This window comes from Hyperolius riggenbachi, chromosome 4, assembly GCF_040937935.1.
Source record: "Hyperolius riggenbachi isolate aHypRig1 chromosome 4, aHypRig1.pri, whole genome shotgun sequence".
NCBI classification, from domain to species: Eukaryota; Metazoa; Chordata; class Amphibia; order Anura; family Hyperoliidae; genus Hyperolius; species Hyperolius riggenbachi.
Window position 1 is genome coordinate 64,411,444 of NC_090649.1, and position 12,498 is coordinate 64,423,941.

At 51.0% G+C, this 12,498-nt stretch overlaps 1 protein-coding gene across 1 annotated transcript in view; it reads left to right on the top strand.

The window, feature by feature from the left end:
- LOC137571252 (cytochrome P450 2K4-like) overlaps positions 1 to 12,498 on the top strand; it is a 51,032-nt gene that overhangs the window by 32,725 nt on the left and 5,809 nt on the right. The window contains exon 7 of the mRNA XM_068280128.1: positions 7,822 to 7,957. Within this exon, the coding sequence (XP_068136229.1) occupies positions 7,822 to 7,957 (136 nt within the window). The remainder of the gene's footprint in view (positions 1 to 7,821; positions 7,958 to 12,498) is intronic.

Consider the following 12,498-nt stretch of genomic DNA (forward strand, 5'->3'; position numbering starts at 1 on the left):
CTTCCTGTTTTATACAGGAAGTCGCGTCAGTCACTAGAGCGAGAAGTGTCCGCGCTGGAACGCACGAAAGGTATGTTTGCTTGCCGCTGCCCGCCGCTCCGCTCGCTGCACTTGTATAGCTAGAAGCTGGAGGGGAGCATGGGCTGCATCCCCTATTGTTTTGCCCATGGTGATGGTCAAATAAGTCTGTTTTCGATTGACTGGCTATTCGATTGAACAGGCCTGTGTTGTTTGGCAAAGAACCTGATTTTTTTTCTAAATTGCATTTAAGTCAATGGTGCCACATTTTTACAGTTAAAGTTAACCTGAGATGGGGTGATTTAAAAAAAAAATATATATATACATACCTGAGGCTCCCGCCACCTCCTTGCAGGCTGATTGCTCCCTCGCTGTCCTTCCCCGCTGCCTGGATCACCCACAATTCATTCCCAAAAGTCCTCCGGTCTGGGGCATTCTATGCATGTGCATCCCAGTCGTGTGAGCGCCCCATCCCGCTCCAGTCCAGGAAGAGAGGTGCTCTTCCCCCACCTCTGGTGCCCAGGAGAAGATGGGGTCGGAACCCTTGGGGGATTCATGGTGGCATCCCCAAACAGATGTTTCCTCCCCCCCGGTGGTGGTTGGTACCACAGACAGGAGCAGCAGGAGGAGTAGGTAGATGCAGCTATTGTAGTAGCATAGTAGCTGGTGGCGGAATATATAGTTCTGTGTGGACCCTGGTGGTGGTGGGTACCACAGACAGGACCAACAGGAGGAGTAGGTAGATGCAGCAGTTGTAGTGGCATAATAGCTGGTGGCAGACTGGCAGCAGAAGATATAGTTCTGTGTGGACCCTGGTGGTGGTGGGTACCACAGACAGCAGCAGCAGGAGGAGTAGGTAGATGCAGCTATTGTAGTGGTGTAATGGCTGGTGGCAGTGGCAGACTGGCAGCAGAAGATATAGTTCTGTGTGGACCCTGGTGGTGGTGGGTACCACAGACAGGAGCAGCAGGAGGAGTAGGTAGATGCAGCTATTGTAGTGGCGTAGTAGCTGGTAGCAGTGGCAGAAGATATAGTTCTGTGTGGACCCTGGTGGTGGTGGGTACCAAAGACAGGAGCAGCAGGAGGAGTAGGTAGATGCAGCTATTGTAGTGGCGTAGTAGCTGATGGCAGTGGCAGACTGGCAGCAGAAGATATAGTTTTGTGTGGACCCTGGTGGTGGTGGGTACCACAGACAGCAGCAGTAGGAGGAGTAGGTAGATGCAGCTATTGTAGTGGCGTAATAGCTGGTAGTGGCAGCAGAAGATATATTTCTTTGTGGACCCTGGTGGTGGTGGGTGCAACAGACAGTAGCAGCAGGAGGAGTAGGTAGATGCAGCTATTGTAGTGGCATAGTAGCTGATAGTGGCAGCAGAAGATATATTTCTGTGTGGACCCTGGTGGTGGTGGGTACCACAAACAGGAGCAGCAGGAGGAGTAGGTAGATGCAGCTATTGTAGTGGCGTAGTAGCTGGTAGTGGCAGCAGAAGATATAGTTCTGTGTGGATCCTGGTGGTGGTGGGTACCACAGACAGGAGCAACAGGAGGAGTAAGTAGATGCACCCTGGTGGTGGGAGTAGCATAGGCAGCAGGAGATAGGAGGAGGAGAAGAAGTGTAACGTGTGGCAGGAAGCATGGATATTCCACCATGGCACCTAGTGTTGGTACCACGGCACAGTTAAAACATTACTAAGGAGAGGTTCCAGCCAGGAAGCGGTCATACTGCCGCAGTTGGGGCCTCCCCACAACTCGGACAGCATAGTTATCAGCCCAGGCACCTCCAAAAAAATACACAGCAATTGTGTTTAGATAGTTCACCATGGCACCTAGTGTTGGTACCATGGCATAGTTAAAACATTACAAAGGGGAGGTTCCAGGAAGCGGTCATACTTCCGCAGTTTGGTCCTCTCCACAACTTGGACAGCAAAGTTATCAGCCCAGACACCTCCAAAAAAATTACACAGCAATTGTGTTTAAATAGACCATGGCAACTAGTGTGTTGGTACGACGGCTGTAAAAAAAATTTGAACCAGGCTTATTAGTGATTTCCAGCAACTTCATGTCCCCCTCTTGCCAACAACAGGGGTCAGGAATTCACCAACCACCCAAGCCTGGTTTATTTTGAGAAACGTCTGTCCACAGACTGGGTGGACAGACGAGAGTGCTTCTCGGTGACCACGCCACCAGCCGCACTGAAGCACCTCTTGGACAGCACGCTGGAAGGGGGGCAAGCAAGGACTTCCAGGCGCCAGCTCGCTCCAAATATCCAGGTGCTTGACCCAGTAATCCAAGGGGTCCACAGGGGAGTCACTGTCAAGCCCGCTGTAGGACCCCATGTAGTCTGCCACCATCTGGGTCAGGCGCTGGTTCTGGCTTTAATAGCCAGATGCTGCTGCAGGCACCTCCTCAGTCGGCATCTGTACCGGCATGATGTAGAGCGCCTTTGTGAGGGACAGCAGGTTTGTTGGGCACCTGCTGCTGCTGGACGCAGGCACCTGCTGCTGTGCTGACTGGACTGTGACAGCAGGGAGGTGGAAGTCTGGGGGAAGGCTTCCTCCAAGCACCAAGCCAGGGACCGCTGCAAGCCCCTCATTCAGCGCACAGAGTCTCCTACTGCAGGCACGAACCGATGCAGCTTCCCCTTCAGCCGTGGGTCCAGCATCAGGGTGATCCAGATGTCCTCCCGAGCACGCATCTGCTTCACCCTTAGGTCACTGCGCTGGCACTGCAGCATGTGCGCTGCCATGGGGAAGAGGGCTCCGATCTCTGCTGACACATAATCATCACCCCCAGAGCTGACAGTGCTGTCCTCCTCCTCTGATTCCTGAGCCTCCTCCTGCTCTCTCCACCCCCCACACCACTGCAGCTGCACTTGGCTGTACCTCCTCTTCCTCAAGCTCAGGGACCTCCAACTCCTCCAACTGCAAGTCCTCCCCCTCCTCCTGCTGCACAGAGGTGGACTGTGCAGGTGGCTGCTGCTCCTGCTGGATCAAGGCTGTCTCTCCCACTTCCAGCAGAGCATAGAGGGCCTTGTCCAGCATGCACACCATGGTCACCCACTCACACAGCGATGCACGGTCCCGGCTGACCATGTTGGTGGTCTCCAGGAGGGTGCCAGCACCAAGCACACCAGCTGCATTTTTCCCCACTCAGCACTGAGGATGATGTCCGGGAGGTGGGTGGTGCCGGTTCCGAACACAGTGGTGTCCGCGGTGGCTGTGGCCAGGTACTGGTTAACAGCCTGCCTCTGTTCAACCAGACGTTCCAACATGGCCAGGGTGATATTCCAGCATGTTGGAACGTCTATGATGAGACGGTGCCTTTACAGGTTCAGCTCCTTTTACACGCCTTCCAGGGACGGTGAGGCACCACCCAAGTGGCGGAAATGACCCACCGGTTTCCCAGCCGATTTCAAAAGTATGTCCATCTTCTGGTAGGTGCTCAGAAATGTCTGCACCACCAGGTTCTGGACGTGGGCCAGACAGACGATGTGGGTGAGGTCACCCCGGTGGATGGCGGCAACCAGGTTGGCCCCATTGTCGGACACCACCTCTCCGACTTTCAGGCCTCTGGGGGTCAGCCAACGTCTCTCCTGCTCTTGGAGTTTTTCCAGGACGTGGTCTGCTGTCACTCTGTGTTTCCCCAGGCTGACCATCGCCAGCAACGCTTGGCTGTGGCGGGCCTTCACACTGCTGCTGAGGCGGGGGTATTTGGCAGTGGGTGGAACCAGATCAGAGGAACCTACTGCACTTCCCTTGACCCTGCTGCGGGGGTGGCACCACCCACTGTATTGCTGCTGTGCCCAGTGCTACTGTCCCCTCCTCACCCCCTTCCACCAAACTGAACCAGTGCACGGTGAAAGAAAGGTACCGGCCTGTCCCGAACCGGCTTGACCATGAGTCTCACTCACCGCATGGTCTAGGCCACATTGCACATTGGCCATCACGAAGCGGTGCAGTGCTGGGATGGCCGTGCGTGCAAAATAGTGCCGGCTCGGAATTTGCCAATATTGCGCTGCGCACTGCGGGCGCACTCGCATGTCGCTCCCCTCCTGCACAACAACTCAAGTACAGGAGGAGCTGGGAGGACATGGCCCGTGCAAGCAGGCCATTCAGTGGGCGGATGCGACGGCTGCCGGGAGTCTGAGCCCTGACCACGAAGGACTCGCTCAGCAGGGTCTGGTGTCTTTTTTTGCTTGCACGGGAAGAGGAGGAGGGAGCAGAGGAGACAACTGAGGACTGGCTGCCTGAACAGGCCTCAGTGTCAGCAGGAGTGGCAAAGGGGGTTCTGATGGTGCTTTTGGTCTGAACACTGCCAGCGCCAGCTTCCTTCAGCCTCTTGAACTCCTCGTGCTCGTGATAATGTTTTATGGCCAGATGGTTGATGAAGCTGGAGGTGCCATAGTTTGAGGAGTTACAACCTCTGCTCAACTTCATCTGGCACACATTGCAAGTGACAAACTGGCTGTCCACTGAGGGCAGATCAAAAAACTGCCAGATTGGGGATTGGAATTTTCCCTTACGCCTTGAATAGGCTGCTGCTGTTTTTTTTTCCCCCTGCGGTGGTTGGGGCCTGGGGTTGAGTGGTGCGGCTGGTGGTAGCGGCAGAAGATGAAGCAGCAGGTTGTAGGTCCCGCATTCCATGCCCACTGCTGCTCCTGCCAATGTCTGCAATGCTGATCCTCTGTGCCAGATCCACCAACGCATCCTCCTCCTCAGAGTCAGAGCTAACATCCCCCTCTTTCATCTCGTCATCATTATCAGCATCATACTCCCCCTCCTCAAACAACTGCTGGGATGTTGATGACCCCCCAAACTCCTCTTCTGCTGACACATCAGGCAAGGACCCCTCAACAATCAACGTCACCATCTATGACTCCTCCACATACCCCATTGTGCCCAGAATATTCTCCTCAAAGTCAGTGGTCACAGCCCTGGACTAAAAAGCGCGCTGACTGAGGGTAGGCTGACTGCTGGGGTCGACATGATGACCGACGAGTCCCCATGCACTGCTGGGTGGCTGCTGCTGCTCCTGTGAATAGGAATGGTGGTGGGGGTGGAGCTCTCTGTTGTAGACCTGGTGGTGGCCTGCTCATCCACCATCAGCTGCATCACAGGCTTGGCGTCTTTCTCCTCCAATTTGCGCCGCTGACCCTGCTGAAAAATGGCCGCTACTCTGCAGCGTGACTCCCCCTAACAGCTGGGCGCTCAGTGCGTCCACGGCCAGTGGCTAGCGGCAGAATGGACACTGACGCGGCAGAACTGCTGACGGTGCCAGCAATGTTCCCTCTCTTCTTGGCCTTGCTGCCCTTCCCCCGGCTGCCAGTGCCAGCAGACATAGCACAAGTTTGTGTGATGATGATGTCACCAGATGGATGTGGGGTACTTATACTTTATTGAAATCGGTGAAATCGGTGTTGGACTTTAATGAATCAGCACGGAGTGACAGACAGCAGAGTAGAAGACAGTGTGCACACTGACACTCATCAGCACATCACAAATGCAGTAATCTGTAGTAGTAAGCTAACACAGACAGTACTACTCTAACAACTAACTAGCACTGCAGTACTAAATAACTACACAATACCACAGCAATCCTATTCCCTAACCCAGGCATGGGCAAACTTGGCCCTCCAGCTGTTAAGGAACTACAAGTCCCACAATGCATTTGTCGTTATGAGTCATGACTGTGGCTGTAAGACTCCTGCAATGCATTGTGGGACTTGTAGTTCCTTAACAGCTGGAGGGCCAAGTTTGCCCATGCCTGCCTAACCTATACTGTAGCTAAGGCTAATAGCACAGGTCTAGCCTGTGTGCACAACAGCACACACAGACACAGACACCTAACTAGCAGAGCTGCTGCAGCACAGAGACTGTCACACACACTACCTAAAATCAAAATATACCTGTAAGCTAGGTAACTAAACAACAATAAAAGAGTGTATAGTACAGGTCAGTGTTTATGTGCAAAAACGCTAGGTTTTCTCACGGTATAAAGCACTTGCTTAGCCAAACAGCACCGGAGATGTCTCCCAGTGAGCAGTCACAAGCAAGAACGATTTTTCTCATCATGGCCGCGACTTTATATACAGGAGGGGCTGACCAGATTTTCCCTCTGTGATTGGTTGCTAGGGTTTCTGCTGGGAACCCTCTGATTGGCTCAATGACGTCATGGACGTCATCTCCCTGGTTACGCTATCTGGATTCGGATATCCGACCCGGATATCCGAATTACTATCTGGATACCGCTGTAAATCCGGGTATCACATTCCAGATTTGGCCAACTATCCAGAATCTGAATAGAGTGGGGCTGAACCTCCGATTTTAGGTTCGCGAACCGGGTTCGCGAACTTCCGCCATAGACTTCAATGGGGATACTAACTTTGAAAAAAAAAAATTATGCAGGCCACAAAAGTGATGGAAAAGATGTTTCAAGGGGTCTAACACATGGACCCCCAGGTGGAGGAGTGGGATACATGCCAAAAGTCCCCGGGAAAAATCTGGATTTGACGCAAAGCAGCGTTTTAAGGGCAGAAATCACATTGAATGCTAAATGACAGGCCTAAAGTGCTTTAAAACATCTTGCATGTGTATACATCAATCAGGTAGTGTAATTAAGGTACTGCTTCACACTGACACACCAAACTCACCGTGTAACGTACCGCAAACAGCTGTTTGTGTAGTGACGGCCGTGCTGGACTGGTGCGCACCATGGCGAGAACAGGTATGCAGTGGCGGGTTCACTGAACAGAACAGGTATGCAGTGGCGGGTTCACTGAACAGAACAGGTATACAGTGGCGGGTTCACAGAACAGGTATGCAGTGGCAGGTTCACTGAACAGGTATGCAGTGGTGGGTTCACTGAACAGGTATGCAGTGGTGAGTTCACAGAACAGGTATGCAGTGGTGGGTTCACAGAACAGGTATGCAGTGGTGGGTTCACTGAACAGGTATGTAGTGGTGAGTTCACAGAACAGGTATGCAGTGGTGGGTTCACAGAACAGGTATGCATTGGTGGGTTCACTGAACAGGTATGCAGTGGTGGGTTCACTGAACAGATATGCAGTGGTGGGTTCATTGAACAGGTATGCAGTGGTGAGTTCACAGTACAGGTATGCAGTGGTGGGTTCACAGAACAGGTATGCAGTGGTGGGTTCACAGAACAGGTATGCAGTGGTGGGTTCACTGAACACGTATGCAGTGGTGGGTTCACTGAACAGGTATGCAGTGATGAGTTCACAGTACAGGTATGCAGTGGTGGGTTCATAGAACAGGTATGCAGTGGTGGGTTCACAGAACAGGTATGCAGTGGTGGGTTCACTGAACAGGTATGCAGTGGTGAGTTCTCGCCCTACTCTCACTAACGCAGGCACACGAGTGAGCGTAATGGCCGCCGCTGCCTGCCTTGTATTAGGGGGGGTGGGGCTCCAGGGGCTAGTGTAGCCTAATTGGCTACACTGGGCCTGCTGACTGTGATGTAGAGGGTCAAAGTTGACCCTCATGGTGCATTATGGGGCGAACCGAACTTCCGCAAAAGTTCGCCTGCGGGACGCGAACGCGAACCACTGAAGTTCGCATGGAACCGTTCGCAGGCGAACCGTTCGGCCCAACTCTAAATCTGAATTCGGGGTCCAATAGCGGAAAAAGTTCGGATTATCCTGGTAGTTTGGATATTCGGAATCCGGACAGACCACAGTGGCCAAAAAACTGATCAGAACAATCAATACATATAGAACCATGTTTGGTTGAGCTTTGCAAAAAAACAAGAAAAATAAGGAGAGATAAATCATCTCTTTTTTCCTCCCAGGAGAAACCTGACAACTTTTTCCACAATGAAAATTTAACAATGCTCATTCTACAGTTGTTTGCTGCTGGAATGGAGACGACATCAACTACTCTGCGATGGGGGCTCCTCCTGATGATGAAATACCCTGAAATCCAAAGTAAGTGCCTAATAACATGAAGACCCCAATAATGCAAATTAAGGAGGGGGCAGACCACCCAGAAATGGTATTTCGAGGTATTTTTTTCAGAAGCAGTAAATTTGGGCGCCCAGCAGCTAATGGGCGATTTGGGCGCCCCACAGGCGCTAATGCAAATATTGGCTATTAGAAGTGTTGGGCGAACACCTAGATGTTCGGGTTCGCGAACGTTCGCCGAACATCGCCGCGATGTTCGGGTGTTCGCGCCGAACTCCGAACATAATGGAAGTCAATGGGTACCCGAACTTTCATGCTTTGTAAAGCTTCCTTACATGCTACATACCCCAAATTTGCAGGGTATGTGCACCTTGGGAGTGGGAACAAGAGGAAAAAAATATTTGAAAAAGAGCTTATAGTTTTTGAGAAAATTGATTGTAAAGTTTCAAAGGAAAAACTGTCTTTTAAATGTGGAAAATGTCATGTTTCTTTGCACAGGTAACATGCTTTTTGTCGCCATGCAGTCATAAATGTAATACAGAGAAGAGGTTCCAGGAAAAGGGACCGGTAACGCTAACCCAGCACAAGCAGCAGAACACGTGATGGAACAGGAGGAGGCGCAGGAGGAGAAGGCCACGCTTTTTGAGACACAACATCCCAGGCCTTGCATGAGGACAAAAAGCGTGCGGATATAGCAATGCTTTTTGCCGCCATGAAGTCATAAATGTAATACAGATGAGAGGTTCAATAAACAGGGACCGGAAACGCTAACCCAGGCCAGCAGCAGCAGCAGCACACATGATGGAACAGGAGGAGGCGCAGGAGGAGAAGGCCACGCTTTTTGAGACACAACATCCATCCTTGCATGAGGACAAATAGCGTGCGGATATAGCAATGCTTTTTGCCGCCATGCAGTCATAAATGTAATACAGATGAGAGAGGTTCAATAAACAGGGACCGGAAACGCTAACCCAGGCCAGCAGCAGCAGCAGCACACGTGATGGAACAGGAGGAGGCGCAGGAGGAGAAGGCCACGCTTTTTGAGACACAACATCCCAGGCCTTGCATGAGGACAAATAGCGTGCGGATATAGCAATGCTTTTTGCCGCCATGCAGTCATAAATGTAATACAGATGAGAGGTTCAATAAACAGGTGGCAGTAAACACAATGCTATATAGTGTGGCTGAGCGAGGTACACAGAGTGGCAGTAAACACAATGCTATATAGTGTGGCTGAGCGAGCAGTGTACTACTGTTCCCAGCAGACACAGAGTGGCAGTAAACACAATGCTATATAGTGTGGCTGAGCGAGGTACACAGAGTGGCAGTAAACACAATGCTATATAGTGTGGCTGAGCGAGCGGTGTACTACTGTTCCCAGCAGACACAGAGTGGCAGTAAACACAATGCTATATAGTGTGGCTGAGCGAGCAGTGTACTACTGTTCCCAGCAGACACAGAGTGGCAGTAAACACAATGTTATATAGTGTGGCTGAGCGAGGAACACAGAGTGGCAGTAAACACAATGCTATATAGTGTGGCTGAGCGAGCAGTGTACTACTGTTCCCAGCAGACACAGAGTGGCAGTAAACACAATGCTATATAGTGTGGCTGAGCGAGCGGTGTACTACTGTTCCCAGCAGCGACACACAATGACTGGGGGGACCCTGGCTAGCGTGGCTGGAGCGCGAACTACCCTGCCTGCCTACTCAAAGCTAAACCCACAGACAAATGGCGGAGATATGATGTGGTTCGGGTATTTATTTACCCGAACCACGTGACAGTTCGGCCAATCAGAGCGCGTTCGGGTCCGAACCATGTGACCCGTTCGGCCAATCACAGCGCTAGCCAAACGTTCGGGGAACGTTCGGCCATGCGCTCTTAGTTCGGCCATGTGGCCGAACGGTTTGGCCGAACACCATCAGGTGTTCGGCCGAACTCGAACATCACCCGAACAGGGTGATGTTCTGCAGAACCCGAACAGTGGCGAACACTGTTCGCCCAACACTAGCTATTAGGCACTCAAAGCAGAGATGTTGGCGTGCAATGATTATCGTTTTGAGAATTAGAACTTTATAGTTTTTGACATTTTTAATGTTTTGTATTTACAAATTATTCATTTTTGAAAATTATTATTTTGAAATGTATCGTTTTTAACATTATACGTTTAGGAAAGGGGAGGGGGTTGGGCTTCAGGAAGGTGGTTTTAGGGTTGGACATCGGGAAGGAGGGGGTTTTGGTTTAGGCATCAAGAAGGGGGGATTTAGGGTTACGTCACGTGTCAAGAAGGGGTATTTTAGGGTTAGATGTCAAGAAGAGGGGTTTTAGGGCTGGGCGTCAGGAAGGGGAGTTTTAGGGTTAGGCATCAAGAAGGGGAATTTAAGGTTAGGTGTCAAGAAGGGGGGTTTTATGTTTAGATGTCAGGAAGGTGGTTTTAGGGTTGGACATCAGGAAGGGGGGTTTTAGGGTTAGGCATGAGGAAAGGGGGGTTTAGGCTTAGGCATCAAGAAGGCGTGTTTTAGGGTTGGATGTCAAGAGGGGGGATTTTAGGGCTGGGTATCAGGAAGGGGGGTTTCAGGGTTAGGCATCAGTAATGGTGGTTTTAGGGTTCGGCATCAAGAAGGGGGGTTTTAGGGTTAGGTGTCAAGAAAGGGGGTTTTAGGGCTGGGCGTCAGGAAGGGGGGTTTTAGGGTTAGGCATCAAGAAGGGGAATTTAGGGTTAGGTGTCAAGAAGGGGAGTTTAGGGTTAGGTGTCAAGAAGGAGGGTTTTATGTTTAGGTGTCAGGAAGGTGGTTTTAGGGTTGTGCATCAGGAAAGGGGGTTTCCGGGTTAGGCATCGAGAAGGGGTTTTTTAGAGTTAGGTGCAGTGGTGCTCGGATACCCCTTTTTAAAATCCAAATTGATCCGGATCTGGATACCCAGATATCCGGATCCGAATCGGATATCTGAATCCGAACTTTGTGGTATCCGCGTACATGCGGGATATCCGGGCGGATTCATATATCCAGATAGAAAACTGGAAGTGGCCTTCCAAAGCATTTTTTAGGGTAAATGAGGCATGTGACATCATGTTTTTTTTTTTTTTAAAGAAAACACTAATTGATTATGTGGGGACTTAAAAAAATAAAATAAATAAAAAATAAAAAAAAAATGGCTGTAAATTAACATCAGGACTAGGTTTCAGACAACGGTCGTGCAGCCCACATTGTGTCCAAAGTCCAACCGCACAACTGGGACATGACAGTTTTCAGCCTAGACACCTCCAAAAAATTATGCAGCAATTGTGTTTTAGGTTCAATATAGGTGGTAGCAGCAGCAGTGGCCTGTGGCACCCTGGTGGTGGGAGCAGCACATGCAGCAGGAGCAGGGCAATGCAGAAGCAGCAGGTGTAACATGTGCCAGGAGGAGCATGCCGGACATGGCATGTGTACGTGGCACGTGTACGTTGGTACCGCGGCTCTAAAAAAATTGTGAACCAGGCGGCTTAGTTAGTAATAGTTAACAATCAGGAGGAGCCAGGAGGTTGTGGTGGTGGTGGTAAAGGGTGGTAAGGCAGACATAGTGAGTCCCAGCCACTTCATGTCCACCTGTCCCCCTCTTGCCAACAACAGGGAAAGACTCGCCCAACAGGGTCTGGCGGCGGTTTTTGCTTGCACGGGAAGCGGTATAGGGAGCAGAGGAGGCCACTGAGGAGTGAGGACTGGCTGCCTGAACAGGCCTCAGTGTCGGCAGGGATGGCAGAGGGGATTCTGGTGCTCCAAATCTGACCACTGCCAGCTCCAGCCAGATGATGTGGGGTACTTGTACTTTATTAAAATTGGGGTTGGACTTTAAAGCAAATCAGCACGGAGTGACAGACAGCACAGGAGAAAACAGTGCACACTAACTGTCACACTGACACTGCTCAGCACAGCAGAACTGCAGTGATCTGTAGTAAGCTAACACAGTAGTACTACTCTAACAGCTAACTAGCACTGCAGTACTAACTACACAATAACACAGTAATCCTATTCCCTAACCTATGCTGTGGCTAATAGCAGGCTAGCAGCAGGCCTGTTCTCCTCTGTGCACAGCACACACAAACACAGGACCTAATTGCAGCTGCTGCAGGCCTGCAGCACAAACTCTGACTGTCACTGAATGAAATCAAGCTAGCTACCTAATAAACAATAGAACAATAGTGTAGTGATAATGAAGGTGTTAATCACTGAAAAGCTTTAGGTTTATGAGGTATACAGCACTTGCTAGGCCAGACAGCAGGACTGGAGCATGTCTCTCAGTGAGCAGCCACACAAGCAACAATGAGATTTCTCATCATGGCACCCCTCCTTATATACGGGGGGGGGGGGGCTGGCCAGGGTTCCGTTCTGTGATTGGGCACTAGGACTTAGGCTGGCAGCCCTCTGATTGGCTCAGTGAGGTCAGGAGGGCTGGCCAGTGTTCCCCTCTGTGATTGGTTGCTAGGGCTTCTGCTGGGAGCCCTCTGATTGGCTCAATGACATCATCTCCATGGTTACAGTATCCGATTTTGGATATCCACCGGATATCCGACCAGATATCCATAT